Here is a 16,873-nt window from a genome sequence, read left to right as displayed (position 1 = left end):
TTTTGAAACGAACCAGGCAGCTGGAAGTCTCTGAACTGTCAGTTTCTGCCCCACCAGCACCCACATTTCCCTAATGACAAAGGATGTGAATTCCATCTGGATGCTTCTGATAAAACTGAGGCACAGTGAGAAATGTAGAAAAGCAAATGGTGCCTCTGAAATCTTGGCATTAACAACACCCTATTAAAATTAGCAGCGCTAAATTATGTGTCTCCAAGAAAATATGTCTGTACAGGGGATTTGCTCTATAACAGAGACCTAAATGTGTAACACTCGAGGTATTTTGCTGTCATGCTCTGTTGCAGCTTCTGAGCAGATTTTGTAGATCATGAGTGGAGAAAGCAGACATCATCATTACATCTGTTTCTACCTTGGTCTCTGGCATTTGCTTTTCACAATTATTCCAGTGCTGAACACCCTGAAGCTTTAAACATTCTTTCTACAACAAAAGTTCCCCCAGGAGATACCAAAATAGGTTGTGTTAGAAAAAACTTCGTAGCCTACAATGTCACTGTCCACTTACAAGGCTGAAAGTATCACACTAAAGGCAGATGAATTCAGATTTATCAGCAGAGAACTGAGACACAGCTCTCTCCTACGTAAGATCATTAATTGAGGAATTTTAGGGAAAAGAGAAAAGTGCAGAAACTGTGAAGACAGACTGCCCAAGCCAAGTGATTAGCACAGAGATGCTTTTATGCTGCTTTTCCCTAGAGCTGTGTCTGTCAACATGGTCTCACCTGCTCTTTTCCTCAGCAGCTGCAGCTGCTTTCACAGGCTTCCCTGCAGGGACAAAGAATGAAGAGAAGACTAGAGGAGCCACTCAGAGCAGCTGCAGATGCTAATGGAGTAAGGAATCAGGCAAACCTGCCTTCAAAAAATTATCAGCACCAGTTGTAAGTAGTGTCTGCATTTTCTCACACCAAACTGTTCCCATATGAAGCAATCTTCTGAAAGCAATTTTTGCTCCTACAACAAGACTGGGGAAGAATTCCTTGTTCCACATGTGGTCTCAGTCCTGGGGCCCACCTCTTGGTTCTTTGCCAAAACTCTGCAGAGCCCAGGTATGTCACAGCAATACCTTCAATCCTTGGAAACCTCACGGACACAGAACAGGCACTGACACTCTGCTTGTGTGATCTAAAATTAAATTACCACATATATTTTCTTTGCAAAGAGAAAGTTTCAATGGCTGATCCATCAGAGCAAGTTACTGACCTGTTTCCACGGGATCCTTCTGCAACCAGCATTTACCAAGAAACAGTTATCAAATGCATCTCAGATTGTGAGAGACCAAGACAGCTGAGAGAAGCAATGACCTGTCTCTCCTATTTTTATTCTTGTATCCTCAAGACAAGTTCAGTCAGAAGGAATTTTACCAGAACACTGATGTACAAAGGTAGCAACGATACAAGATTACCAGACTTTTCTTACTGACTCATGAATATCCTAGGGATAATAGCTTTCTGGGAGAATGAGTAGCTCAAATTCTGTACTTGTTCAGAAAGATGTTGTCAACAAGATGCATTTTGATCACAGGGATCACATCTGAGATAACTGTTAAGCAAAAGTTCTGTAAAGCACCGTTATCTCAGATCATATTGTTTATTATTCTACTACTTGAGGCTTTTGCTTACTTCCTGCCGAGGTACTCAAAATCCCTTACAAAGATGAATAAATCGAACCTCTCAACAAGCCCCCTAGTGTAGGTACTGTCTCACTACAATAACAGGAACACATTAGGCAGACAAATAAAGGGTGACAACTTCAAACACAGGTTTCTGAAGTTTAATACGTATTTTCATATTAAGACAGCCTTCTTAATTTCCATCAAATGTAAGAGCAAGTGTTCAACATCTTGGCATTCCTCTTAAAGCAACATCTACACTACAGTCACACTGAACCACATGAGCTTCTTTTCCCACACTCCCAGCTATAAACCTGCTGGCACTCACATGCCAGTACTCCACAGCATGCTTAGGAAGAACTGAGACCAGTACAGCCACTGGCAGACAGGGAACTGGCATTGCAGGTCCCAGCTCCACCCAGCTGTCCAGGCTGCATGCATGGGAGCCTGGTCCACAGAATTCCCAGATACCACCTAGGAGCTGAAACCTGAGGCATCCCTTAGCAGCAAAACAAGAAGCCTGGCCTTGTTCTTGGGTACCTTCAGGGGTTGCCAACACTGTCAAACAGGCTCAGCCTGAGGCATGGACAAATAAGAAAGACTTTACATATAATTTCCAGGTATATGTATTAACTCCCACACAACTCTTTGGAGCACACAGCAGAGGATAACCATTTCTGACTGCATCAGTCCAGGATGCAGCAACACTGCAAGTGCAGTTTCCTCAGCAGCACCCCAAGCTTTCTAATGCCCCTCTTCCATTACTTCCTGCAGCAGTAAGATACAGGTTCACACAGCAAAGCTATACATTCTCCTAAGCTCAAATTCTGTCTCTAGCACAGGATCCAAGGACATTTTCTTGACTATCACATATTTTACGAATGGCTGTGTTTCCAAATTGATACTTTTTGTATAAAGATAACCTTGCCTGTCATGAAACATAAAACTGCCAACTGTTGCTCTCCAGACAGACTCTCTAATTTAGCAAGTAGAGATTTTTTTTTCAGTATTAAAGCAGTGAAAATTGTGGCACTTTTCCTTGTTTCCCCAGTAAGGAAAAATTTTCTCAGCTGTTGTCTTCCAGTACTGAATAACATGGCCTCTATGCTGGACACAATGTGTGCACTTGAGAAGATTCTGCTGTTACACAACAAAAGGTTCAATCATCAGCATCAGAGTTGTGGTACAAAAGGAGTGACTTTCACATTTCTTCTTCAGTTCACAAAAAAACATGTTTCAAAAGCATCTCTCGAGCACCCACACATATTGCAGAGAGTGCTCTTATTTCACAGCTTCTGCAACTCAGCTTCCAAAGACTGTGGCTAAAGTTCGTGCCAAACAAGGCTTTTTGGTTTGTCAAAAAGTTTATCAACCAAGGCTGTTAAAGCCAGGGAAGTAGAGCAGATGTTTCTAAGTTCACCATCCATACTGCTTGGACAGTTTAGGGTAGTGATGCCTAAAAAAGGCTACTGTTTCTAACAGGGTAGAAGAAACGAAAATGTAGGTAGGGACTGGGAGCTTGCAGTTCAAGAATTTGAGCTACAGTCTTGTGAAGAAAAAGGCAGATAAAAAACAGGGAAAAGCATTTACCAAAACTGAAGGAAGAAGGAAAACATGGTGGCCAAAACCCTGAAGGGGCCTATTTTCCAAGAGGCATGCAGGCCTTAAACAAAACCAAAAGCTTCATGGACCTGGTATGATTCAAACAAGTTACAAAACATGGAAAATTCCATTACTTCCTCTTCACAGAAGAGGCAGCGGCAACTATCATCTTTCAGAGAAAAAGAAACCTGAGGGAAAAAGCCTACAGACTGCAGTTTTGAAACAAGCACCTTCATTCACCATTTCCTTTCATTTCTGAAAAAATATTTTCCATCTAGCATGAAGATTTTCAGACATTATTTTTGGGAAAAGCTGGAGGGTATGTGTGGGCAATACAAACCGAGGCTTTAATGGAAAAAACTAGTCAGAGCACTAACAAATGACAGACTATTATCCTTCAGTACTGAACTGACATGATGTTACTTTCCCTTGCTTTTCTTTGTTTTTAAATAAAGGATACTGTCTCATGTCCTGCTAACTACTACAGAATGGTTCTCAATGTACTTGCAATGCTGTACTCATTCAACTATAGCAGTGATTTTCCCTTATATGCAACAGAGAACAAAGAAAAACTGTGTAAAGACAAACTACATGTTTCAAAGGCTAAATTAAAAAGTGTGCAATTAGACAATTTACAGAACTGTTAGGCTTGTGAATCTTCCTTTCTTGGTTTTTGTCGTTTTAATTCTTGCAAATGTAAAAGGGCAACTTACTGCATTCTGTCCCTTACATCTAGGATGCCTGGAGAATTTGCCACTATACCTAGGCCTGACAGGTATGGTAACCCAGGAAAACAACTCCATGCTTTTCAACAGCCAGAGGGAAGACCTAAACGAAACCATAAACATTCCCAAGATGCATAGTATATTTGGATCACTAGCTATATGAAGAAGTAGAATGACAGACTAGCCTGACAAGAAAACCCTCTAAAAAAGAGAATCACTATATAATTATGATTACATATGAAAAAACAAATGAAGAGGAATTAAAACTGTCTGTAAGGGATTTTAACCAAATGCACCATCTATCTAAAATATGAGATAAGTTTGTAGTGCATTAGTATGTCTGAGTTCATACAGCCTCAGCAAAATTTTGCTCATAATTACTTCTGGGCATTCCAGGAACACATAATTGACTACAACACATGATAAGAATATAAAAACTAGTAAGAAATTGATGTGACTTTAAAGAAAAAAGAAAAGAGATTGTTTTAAAAGAGGTTGGTTGTGAATCACTGCAGAAGTGTTAAATCATGCAGCAAGTTTGCCAGTTTCAAAGCCCTTACTGTGCAAGTCAGCCAATCACTGCCCACTGTAAAAACAAAACAAAACAAAAAATCCTCCAGAAGTTAGGAATCTGCTTGTTCTTCAAGTCTGTGGCAGTTACCAAAAAATGAAATACATCTTAAGTTTTCTTCTTTGGATAGTCTGACACAATGTTTTTCTTTGAAGCTTCTCTCCTTGCAATTAGCATTAAGGTTTGTATGTGACTATCAAATGCCTTTCATAGAACCACAGAATCCTAGAGTCATTAAGGCAGGAAAAGACCTCCAAGATTGAGTAATCTCATTCCTACCTACATCTCAGGTCTATTTAAGTCTTTCACAGTTAAAGTTTGCAAGATTTTATCCTCTGATGTCTGTGATCATTTACCTCCAGCAAGCTCTAACTAAGGCATTTTAAGTGAAGAGTCTGACATCAGCTAGGATTCCTTGTAATCCATTTGATTATCCTTCTACATGCTGATGAGACATTTATGGGCCAAGTGTGGGAACCAACTGTATCTCACTTGAAAAATCAAGACTCACTACATGTGTCCAAAATAGCTGCATTAATGCTGTGTAGTATTACCTACTTTTGGATGGCTAGAAAAGCACCACACTAATGGAGGTCATTACTCACAAAGATTAGTATCCCCTTCCTTATGTGCCAAATTTGCCCCATTGCTGTTCTGTGCCCTTGTGACTCACACTTCATTAAGTTGCCCATAAACGTGTATCAAACTCTTGCAAACTCTGCTTCTAAAAGAAGAGCAGGCTGCGTGTCTTCTCCCAGGTGTATATCAAGGTCCAGAGGTCAGAGGCTGTGAATTCCACCTGGAGTCCTTTACTGATGCCAGAGGAAGAAAACATGAGACACAGTCCTTCCCTTAATGTTCCCTAACGACTGGCTTTTACTTTAACTGATCATCAAGGTCTCTATTGGTATTCTACTGTGGCACACCCAAACAACCTCACTCTCTTTAAAGGCTATGTAAAACTCTTGCCTCATCCTTACAAATGTCTCTTTCAGACATGGAGGGCCTAAATTTCAGGCACTACTGAGGTTTAAACTGCCCAAGTTTCTCTCTAAATCTGCTCCTAAGGTAGGCATGCTCAGGACATGCAGTTTGGGATTAAATGGAAAAAGCATTAAAGAGCAAATACTTAAGTAACTGTGGGTTTCTTTTGTGGAAGCATTATCTCAATCTTCTCAAGCATCATAGAATGATAACTGTTCTTAAACACAGTACGAAAAGTATTACATGATATAGCATCATTTTGGATCACAGCTTAAAGAACCTCTACATTTAATTTTGTTCATAAACAGAAATCAGGAAAATTAATAAAACTACCTCTTAGAGTAGTACTGCCTTCAACATGGTCTCCATACCAGCTAGATTCCACACCATCAGGGAAACAATGATTTTCCCCTCTCCTGCTGCTTATGTTTCTTCTTTTGAAAAACTTCAACAGAATAAAAAAATGCATTCTATTTTCCTTTTCCCTCACCATGCAAGAAAAAAATTTCCAAACAAGGTCATACTGTACTTTTACTTACAGAATTAGCATTTAGAAAGCGCGATTCACCCTAGAATTCTGTATCACTTTTAAATTTCATTTAACTAAAGTGCTTGTTTACTTTTTCGTGCTTTTAGGAATTACTATTACTTAGTACTATCCTCACTTTATCAGGGAAGCTACTAAAGAAACTGAGGCATGCAGTGGTGAAAGACCAGAGCCTGCTTGAATTTGCATGAAGATCTGCAAGAGTGCCACTGAAGTGCATGGAGTTACCTTTATCCAGAACTAGGTTACTACACAGCACACAGCAGTGAACTAATCATTCCAAAAGCCTCCGAGTACTGCCGTGGTGGAAGCAAAAGAAGTGAAATCTGTATTCTGAGCCACAAACCTCTTCCCAATTCACCTGCTCATCATAAAGAATCAAATCATATTTTTAGCAAGAGCAGCCAGCGAGGGGTCAGGAAGAGACTAAATAGCTATACCAAGGTCATACAGGATATTTGCAACAGAGAACATCTCTAAGCCCTGATTTTCCAATTTCCAGGATACCACCTTTAATCACTCACATACCTTTAAACAGCACTAATCATAGCAGTCAAAATAGACCCAAAGAAAATGTTCTGCATTCCCAGAAGCAGCCCAGTGTCTTAAAGCATCATGTACCTCATCAAAAGAACATTTCAACAGAGAACACCAAGCTGATTCTGCAAAAGCATGATGAGAAAGCGATTCATGTCAGGCACTACCACAGAGCTCCTTAACTCACTTTCCTCTGCTAACTAGATCAACTGCGCATCACACCGATGAGAAGTGTGAAGTTAAGCTGAGTTGTTTCAGCTCACCCTCTGATACCTCCTGATCAAAGAGCTTAAAACACTTTTTCTTTCCCTCACAATCACTGCCTTTATTATACATTTTTAGAGTATTTTCTCTTTCAGAGAAGCAGAGAAAGCTCTATTAAACATTCATTCTGGGTATTTCCTACTGGAGTAATGTGAAGAAAGTTATTTTCATCATGCTGCTTTCTTAAAACAGATAAATTTATCAGCAATATCTGTATATAAGTAAAGTATCAAAAAAGTACAGAATAATCCTTTACTTCTTTTAAGAATTTCACAGAAACAAAGATGACCAACACCTCTGAGGATCAACACCTGAGAAAAACCTTAAGACTTTGGTTTACATTTCCTACCAAAGGACTTGGGTCCAGATCAAGATGCAAAACAAAGAGAAACTTGTGGTACAATACAGAATGAAGAGGGTGCAGGGGGAGAAGAAAAGGGTAATGAAATTTTACTGTCAGGTTTGTCAAAGAATAACAAAATGGCTGCTCCACATTATAAAGCACATTGAGGCTTACTCTGGGGTTCCGTGATGTAGTTAAGCATTTCCTGTGGGTCCCCCCCTCAGACACATAGCACATTAACTAGATTTAACCATTAAAATTCTGGAGGTTTTTTCCTCAGCACTGAAGATTAATATTGTCTTCTGGACAAAAGAGTTATTCTCCTATTTACAGTCATAATTTTCTCTCGCGTTCTCACCAAAAACTTTCAAACATTTTCTGAAACTTATTTCTAATGAATGGTACTTAAGTGCACCCATCAGTTCTGCCTATTTCATTCTGGTTGGCTTGCTCACTTGTAGTGCCTATTTCTGTGAATTCTTACAAAATCTGTAAATGTTGAAGCCATCCAGCACTCAATGTTATGGCCTCCAGATACCACAAAACACAGCATAAACATGGACTTACGCAGTTCTTCTCGGTGCCTCTCTGTCTCTGCAAAAAACTGGCGAAGCTCCTCTGTGATCTCCATGTTACTCAAGTCATATTCTATCTCCCCTTCAGACTCAGAGTCTTCCTCCATTTCAGAGTCCCTTTCAGCATCCTCTTCCATTTCTGAGTCCTCATCAGCATCCTCCCTCTCTTGGTAGGCACCCGTGTGTTGATGAGCTCCCCCATGAGATGGAACTCTGACATCTGGTCTACAGCTGGAAGAATAGCTTGGGGTATGTGGGAGATCATTCCCACCCCAATATGAGTAGTAGCTGTTTGGAGAGGCTGCAGCAGGATGCCATGGATGCCACGGCAGGCGATAAAAGCTCTCCATGGCTTTCCTGTAGGCTCTCTGGTGCCTCCGCATCCAGCGCATGGCTAAGTCATAGTGCCTCCAGTACTTGGCGTACACTTGGTGAGAGTACCACGGCTCAGTGTCTTCCTGTGGCCAAAACACATGGGGAGAGGGAAAGAACACAAAAAAATCAACCACACACACCACAGCACCAATGCTACCCCCCAATAAAAGGAGATACACAAAGAGAGAGAGAAACAAAGAGTAATTGAGAGAACCAACATTGTCAATGCAAGCACAACTCTGCCTTTTAATCCTTAGTCATCCTTTACCTATGATAGAACATGGGGACTTGGAAAACAACATGTATGAGCACCACGCCTTGTTACTCCTACAAGAGACTGTTTTGGCATCAGCACAACTACCAGTAAAGAACTGGAAATGGAGAAGTTGTAGTGTCCAGAAGGTATTTTCCAGGTGTTCACGATACTACAGTGGGAATCACTTCTTTTTAGGAAATATGCTGTGCAGATGTATTCCACAATTCCTTAGACACACGCATGAGTTGTAAGAACTGAATCACTCCAAGGTGTAGATATTACAACCTATACCTGATTTCCAAATCCACAGAAACCACAAGAGATTAAAATTCCTCTATAAAACAAATACATTCATTTTATCCAGTAACATATTTACTCCACTAACAGATTTCCTCCATCTGCCTGCCAAAGTTTCTCAGAAAAGGTCAAACAGCAATTCAGACGAGTTCATATATCCACCATGGCCTCAATCAAAAACAAGACTGTATTTAGTCAAATGCAAGCTGCCAGTAAATGCAAGCTGCCAGTTGTATTCATATTTTAAATACTTTTGTATTCAACACCAACCAAAACATGAAAAGAGGCAACAAAGTGCCACTGATAAAGTACAGAGAAAAACAGTTCTATAGAAGGAAACATACTGTAACACACCTTCTCCTGTCTTCCAGCTAATCTTAGTTTTCCTGAAGAAAGTTTCATGCTGTTCAGATTTCACCAGCAACTACAAAGCCTCACAGTCCCTCCAGCCTTAAGCTCTCTTCATACAAGCCATTTCACCTCCCCCCTCATCCTACTCTCAAAAGGCAGGATAATAGAGGATCTTAAAATAAAGCCATAGAGTAGACTAGAGCCTAGAACAAGTAAACCAAACAGCAAGTATTTTCTCCCTTTCCCTCATGGCTTAATTTCCATAGAAAACCTTTTATCTGGACTAAAACAGAATGCCTTTACTTTAAATTGGAAAATTTTAATTCTGCCATGTTTTGGCAAACACTCAAAACTATGGCAAAATTAGCTGAGGTTCTCAGAGATGAATGTGACATTTACAGTCCATTATTAAAGTTTTTGGGGTTGTTTTTTGTTTTTGAAGGGCATACAGGACAAAAATCTTTAAGTCTGTTTTCTTGATCTGCACTGGCACCATTTCGTACCCTTAAAAGAATGATTCTCTGGGAAAAAAAATCCCAAAACAAAACAGAAAAATCAAACCTAAAAAATACTTTCCATTTAACAGAATCCAGATATGTTAGTTTAGTTTATGTACATTTGTTTTCACTTTCTGGTTCTCAGACAATAATACAAATGCTAGTGAGTTTGGAATAATAATTCCAACTCTCATGCTACATTTCTTTCTAGAAAATTGAGCCCATTATTCCATAAGAGATCAACACTATATCTTTTTAAGGTCATTGCTAAATGCTCTCAGAAACAAAATACCTCCAGAGTAAGTAAAGAAAATCCTCCACAACAAACTTGCATTCTGGCATTCCCTAAGGTACTCCTGATCAAAAATTGCAACCTATTTGTGCAGGGCTGTGTAGCTCAGCTATGTGATTTAAAAGTGCAGACAACTTGTCTTTCCTGAAAAGAAAGACTTCACGGAGATGAAACTTCAGTTATTTTCTTCTTGGTCTAACACTGCTACAAGACTGCACTGCTGCAAGACCACGCGTTTTGGAGAATTTATTCCCGAGATGTGTGGGCAGAAGAAAAGCATCTGCCTTCCATATGGAATTTCTTCATCCTTAATCATCCAGCCACCTAACAGCTAGGATGAACAATGTTTTATTTACTGTTTCCCTCTGCTTAAGAATGTCACACTGACTCCTCATCCTTCAGCAGACAGATGAGAATGTCCTGTTATCAAATCTGATACATTAACAAGTTACTTTTAAAACATTTTGCCTATTTTTTCCCTTAAATATTAAAATACTTTCAAATACAGTTTTGAAAGACCATGCAGCTTGAAAAAAGCAGGTATCTCCTACATTCTATATATCTGCAAAGAAGACAATATATTCTTTTAAAGCTCAAAAATTATCTCCAGTTCTTCAAAAATGTTTCTAAAAAGGAACTTGATGACTTTACTGAAAGCACTGGAATCCAGTTGGTTGATTTGTCTGGCTGACTAGCTCCAGTTGTTAATTTAGGGGAAAGGAAGACAAAAAGCCAGTTCATGCAGACAGAACTGTGATGCTGGTGCTTGTCCAACTACTTTTTGTGAGGTTATTTTTGTTGAAAGCGACCCTTGAAAACCACTCTTACATTTGAATTTTAAAAATACATCTGTTAAAAAAGAAATTACAGAAATGTTTTACATCAGGGTGGAAAAGGGAAAGGAACACTTTTAGTCTCACTTAATTCTGTGTCTGTGCTTTTTCAGCTGTGGAATAAATGGAAGTAAGAGATTTCCTCAAGGAAACAAAAGTTATAAATCTAAGGCGAATGATCAGAGTCCTCTGTTATTCTCCTGTTATTTCTCTGGAGTCTTCCCAGAAGTAGACAAATCACTCATTGTTGTAATCTGAATTCTATTTTCAAAGCAATTTAGCTGCTTTTACATCTAATTTTTACATGTCTGCATTTACAGTTCAATAAAAGTGTTTATATGCATTTTATATATAAAATGTGACTAAGCTATCACACAGAAACTCATAAAGACCTCTTACCATCTCTTGTGGACTTCGTTCTGGTGATGATCAATGTGAACTAGAAAAGAAAAGAGTAGCTTTTAAATTCTTAAAAATGTATGTATTAAGGTGGTCACAGGCACTGAATATATTTTTCATTATATCTGAGTACTATGACCTACAACTGTTAAATTTCCCTTCTCTGTTGTGGTGAGTTGAGGTCTCTTATTTATACATTTTGATTACCAGCAGTAAAAATCCCACTCATTAAAATTCTCCACTGCAGTAAGAAAGTTAAAAGGGAGCCTTCTACAAAGTGCAGCCCAAAATGCTGGAACTGAACACTTCTCCCATTGCTCTTCTCTTTCTTTATGCTTCCACAGCCTTTATTTTCCAAATTAAAAGCCAAACAAAAATCATAAATGTAAAGGAAACATTGTTCTCACTTTTCAGCTGTGTCTGCACAGGGACTTGTATAAAAAAAGCAACTGCCATAAAATGATTAAACCCCTCCTGATTCCACTCATGAGGTAAAGTTTCTGTTTAACCTGTGGTGCACTTTTGACCACATACAGTCCCTTCTTTTTTTTCCCCTCCAGCATCTGATCATGCCTCCCATGAAAAAACACAGGTCAATTCGAGTTGCAACCACATTTTTTAATTGTGAGGAAAAGGTGTAAGGAAGAGGGGCAACTGGATGGGAAAAAAAAAAAAAAGAAAAAGAAAAAATAGCTCTGGGGGTAGAAAGGGAGAACAGGAGCTCTATAACCACCAGGCAGGATTTAAAATTACCAGCATTTCCAGTCTGGTTTACCAGTATGTATCACTGAGAAATATTCTTAATCTCCTCTTATCAGACAATTATTTTATTACATTAATAGGCTAGCTGCTTCATTCATGTATTTCTCCTGATATTCACACCCTCAACCTGAACTTTATTTTAGGTGAGTGCCAGTGAAAAGTAACAGAAATAGAGTACACTAAACTACCTATTGCTACTCTTAAGATATGGTCACATGCTATTCCCAGGAACACTGGAATATAGCCAAGACAGCACTTAACACTGTGGTAGATTTATACCAGGATAAAGCCAGGCTTTTTCAAAATGCATAAGGGTATACATACACCAGTTGTGTTCTGCCTCATATTTAACAATACTCGTTAGATTAAAGAGCAACTTTTTGCCTCTTAAGACAAGCCTTACTGCATGAAGGGAGAACGGAACGGTCTAAGAAAATGCAAATCATGAAGCAACCACAAAAGCAAATGACTGTCCTTTCCAAAGCTCAAACCCATAAACCCCTGGTAACACCAATCTGTCTACAAGAAGCTCTACATACAGGAGCAGTCCCATTGCAATTGATGGGACAACTCATGCCAGCAAAGGCTGCAGATTCAGGCATTAGGCAATCAAAGCATGTGAATCACTGGATTCTCTCCTGCTTGCTTGGAGAAACCTAGCACTTAGATCACTGCAAAACACAGCAGTGACTTGTAACACTCGAAACCCACACAGACATAAAAGATTGCTGTGCCATCCCTCTATGTGCATTTCAAACATCTGATTTTCAGCCATAGCCTTCTTCAAAACTTTTGTTTCTCCTCTCATGATGTATACACATACTTTTTGTCTCTTTCCGATATGTATCTTTCCCATATACATCTGGATACTGTCAAGGTTGCCATGATGTCTTTTCCTCACACTTAAAAACCCATAGTATAGCCGATTCTTTCATTTTCCACTTCAGAAAAGTAGGTGAACATGTTTAATTTTCACGTTCACTCTAATGCCTACATGACAAAAAACTACTTGAAATAGCTTCAGCATAGACAGAAATCAGAATAGAGCCTAACGCAAATGATTCTTTAAAGCAGTAACTGGTAAAGTCTGATACTTTATTATTAACACACAACATGTAAATACATATGCTTTCTGAAGGGAAAGGAGGGGAAAAGCCCTGGCAAACCCATCCAACTATATTAGTTTACCAAATATGAAAAACCTGTTTTGCCAAACACAGAAACTTTAATTATTTTCATAAATTATTTATGAAACATTAGACTACAAATATAAAGCAGAGCATAAAAATGCTGCAAGCAAGGACACTAAATTAAAAAATGAGTTTGTTTTATGTTGAGTTGAATTACTCTTCCAAAACAAACTACATAAAATATGAAACATGACAAGCAGCAGAAAATAAATGTAATAGTTCTACTTCTATAATTTATACTTTTAAAAATAAAATATGGAACCAACTGATCATATGAAACTCACCACCAGCAAATGTACAATTTTAAATGGGAGATTTGTTTACTTATACTGATCATTAATTATAAAAAATTTTTTCTACTTCCTTTGTCCAGTTTAAAATATTTCTTCACTGATAATGAACCAGGTATGTACTCCCTTTCATCAAAACATGTCTGTTCTCTTACCAACTTGAGGCAGGTGAGCATTAGTGAAAGTAAATAGATCTGATCAAAGCAATGATAGGATTTAATTCCCTTGCAGTCAACAGAAATTGAGCCAATGTCTGTCACACCATGAGACACAACCACAACCTGGTGTTTACAACTTGGTAAATCCCATCCTGGGACTCGTGGTGGGTTGATTGTCACATGGAGCTAACAGGGACAGCCCCAAGGCCAGTGCGGGATCAGCAAGGGTTCCACACTATTCACAACATCCATCAACGCAAGATTAACTAACCTGTTGCATGATATTATGGCAAAAACATCACACGTTATTAAAAGAAGGTGGAAATTCAATAAATTCAGCAGGTTTCAACAAAATACATTTGTGCAAAGCTTTCTTGAAAAAGCCAAGTATGTTTGAATTGGAAATGTCCCTAACAACAGAGAGCTGACCAGCCCCTCTGCCCACTGCTGCTTTTGCCCCTGCTGTGAGAAGTGTCTTCAGTCAGGCCAGAGTTGTCCTAACTCAGTATCCAGCTTCTGGCAGTAGTTAGTAAGAGATACTCAGTAAAATGTGACCCTAATGTATTCATACAGGAATTACTTTTCCAGGTACAATTCTCGTGATTTCAGCAAGTGGTAATTCAGACACTTTTTTTATTCTCCAAACTGTTTTTGGCATTTAAAGCCAAAACCCCCATGAGTAACAGGTGTTTCCAATAAATCCTCTGGCAGTAAATTTCACAGTTTATGGAATTAAACTTAATTTTGTGCTGTATACTTTGAACTCACCCTACTACGTACTAGCTAAAAAGATTAGAAGAGCTCAGCAACAAAAGCATGCCACATAACAACATAGATAGTGTGCACCCTCCCATAAACACAACTTCATTTTATATTTCTGGTGCTTACTCTTAGTGCAGAATTACACCAGAAGAGGGAAATGCCTGAAAAGCGGTCTGACATTCTGTGCTTCAGATTAAACACTGCACATTGCTATGACGTTAACTTTAATACCGAAGTGCCCTAGTTACAGTCACGCAGAAACACAAGCCCATGATTGCTGGGACAGTTGGCAGCACAAGTTATTTCTCTTCAAAAGAAGGGGTAAAAATTCCCAACAGTACACATTGCATTCTGGTTTGTGAATGGCTGTAAATACAAGACTTGTCCAGCACTTAGGACACAGTTACGGCTGCTTCTCATCCCAACAGGAGTGCTATGAAAACCCACCTATCACTGTGATGTTCACATCAATGTCCTTACAAGAAGGGAAGCAATTCCTGTGAATATAAGGGAAACAAATTAACATAAGGCAAAATAACGTTCTCAAATTTTAGCATATGTATTACAGCTCTTTCGGCCTGAGCAGAAGCTGAGGCAGTGTAATTCACTGTGGTTCCCCAGAAGAGGGTCTTTATTCATTGAGCTCCAGGCCATAAACTCAAAAGCTATTTCGGCCAAAAATCAGAGGGAAATAATGAAGTGCTAAAAGCTGTGCGATTATCAGTAGCCCAGTTAGCTTATGTTTCACGTATAGCTGGTCAGTTTAGTTATAAACAAGGAAGAGGATGAAACTTTTCCAGTACAGCTTTTGGAGGCACAAGTAATTTCCTGGTGGCACATATGTCGTGCTCAGACTGCGGCCAGTGACTTAAGGGCTCGCAGAAGCAAGGAGCAGCTCTCGCCTCTGCAAAGAGGACACACAATTACACTGGAGGGCTGGCAGCAGCACAGGCCTTGTGCCCGGCTGCCCTCGGCCGCAGCACAGAGCTCCAGCCCGAGCTCCCTCAGCGCTGCCGCAGGCCCGGGGCCGGCAAACCGTGGAGAAAAGGCAAAGCCCCGCGCCCGTACCGGTGCCACAGCCACCGCCTGGTGCCGCAACCACCGCCCTCGGCCCCGCCAGGCGCCCGGGCTCCCGCATGTCCCTCCCGAGCCCTTTGCTTTCCCGCTCCCGCCGCCGTTCGCCCCGGCTGCCGCCGCCCCCAGCCCGGCCCTCTCCCCGGGCGGGAGGCCCGTGCCGCAGCCTGCGGGGGCACCCCGTTCCCGCACCCACCCGGGCAGCCTGGGGCTCCGGCGGGTGAGGGGAACGGCACAGTGCAGCCTCCTGCGCTCCCTCGCTCCGTTCCGGCGGGCCGAGCGCGCCTTCCCCCGCCGCTTCCGCCCCGCGCTCCGCGGCCCCGCGGCGCCATCTCGTGGTGCTGTGCGGAGCTCCGCCGCGGCCCCGCTGCCCGCAGCCGCCCCGTGGAGCCGCTCGCCCCTCACGGAGCCGGCGCTGCGAGCTCGCAGAATGACAGGATCACAGCTCAGTCAGGCTGGGAAGGACCCTGCGAGGTCATCAAGTCCAACCTATGATCGAACTCCACCCTACCAGCTAAATCATGGCACTGAGTGCCACGTCCAGTCTTTTCTTACACACCTGCAGGGACGGTGCCTCCACCACTTCCCTGGACAGTCCGTTTCCAATATTTGATCACCCTTTCTGTGGAAAAGTCTTCCTAATGTCCAACGTAAACTTCCCCTGGCGCATTTTAAAACTATGTCCCCTTATCCTATCTGTCCTCTTGTCCTGTCACTTGTTATCCAGGAGAAAAGACCAAGACGTGACCTCGCTGCAACCTCCTTTCAGGGAGTTGTGGAGAGCAGTAAGGTCACCCCTGGGCCTCCTTTTCTCCAGGCTAAACACCGCCAGCTCCCTCAGCCTCTTGCATAGGATTTGTGCTCCAGACCCTTCACCAGTTTCGTTTCCCTCCTCTGGCAAGTTCTGAGGTCCTGCTGTGCCAGCTGGCCCCTGGTTGCCACCTCCAGTCCCAGCGCAGTACAGTGCTCACCAAGCTGCAGTCTTACTCAAAACATAGATGCGCTGCGGTGGTGCTGGTGTGGCACTGCCATACTTTGCCCTCTGGTTATTTTTTTCCCCTAATTAATTTCTAAATTATCTGTTCAGGTTCTGTACTGAGCTGCTATTTTCACAGGGCTGTGTGTGAGCAGTCCCTTGGGGACCTGTCACAGCTCACAGAGCAGGGATTGCATTTTCCCCTGTGTAGCATTCTACACTCTCTATATTAAATTTCCCAGCTATTACCTGGTGCCATAATGTTGTTGTGTGTTTCTTCATGGTCAATAAACCCCCCAGCTGTACCATACTGAATAGCCCAGTATCCTCAACAGACCGTGCCACCCCACCATCTGTGCCTTTCTCCAGACAACTCATGGGTGGGCTGCAACACACAGGTATGGCTCCTGCTACTGATCCTGGCAAGAGGGGCTCCTCTGGGGCTTCTCTCTACTGAGGCTATTTCTCTTCTCTACTTTCTGTGCTTATCCACCCAATATTCCTCTTTTTCAGCTCTCCTGGTGTGCTTACTGCGCTAGCTGCTTGCCTGCTGAAAATTCAAGCAGATCATATTGAGACAACTTCT

At 41.2% G+C, this 16,873-nt stretch overlaps 1 protein-coding gene across 3 annotated transcripts in view; it reads right to left on the bottom strand.

The window, feature by feature from the left end:
- GEMIN8 (gem nuclear organelle associated protein 8) overlaps window positions 1-15,675 on the bottom strand; it is a 28,432-nt gene extending 12,757 nt beyond the window's left edge. The window contains exons 1-4 of one of the 3 annotated variants that reach the window (XM_085051929.1): window positions 15,556-15,675; window positions 14,685-14,734; window positions 11,076-11,115; window positions 7,768-8,233 (exon numbers count right to left, since the gene is read on the bottom strand). In XM_085051929.1, coding sequence (XP_084908055.1) covers window positions 7,768-8,233; window positions 11,076-11,078 — 469 coding nt within the window. In that variant the 5' untranslated portion in view covers window positions 11,079-11,115; window positions 14,685-14,734; window positions 15,556-15,675. Of the gene's footprint in view, window positions 1-7,767; window positions 8,234-11,075; window positions 11,116-14,684; window positions 14,735-15,305; window positions 15,438-15,507 lie in introns of those variants that run through there. The other 2 variants (XM_085051920.1, XM_085051938.1) reach the window with 2 other exon arrangements.
- Between the last annotated feature and the right edge of the window lie 1,198 nt (window positions 15,676-16,873).

Source organism: Lichenostomus cassidix, chromosome 1, assembly GCF_008360975.1.
Source record: "Lichenostomus cassidix isolate B80296 chromosome 1, HeHo_3.0, whole genome shotgun sequence".
NCBI classification, from domain to species: Eukaryota; Metazoa; Chordata; class Aves; order Passeriformes; family Meliphagidae; genus Lichenostomus; species Lichenostomus cassidix.
This window is presented reverse-complemented; position numbering and strand designations above follow the sequence as displayed.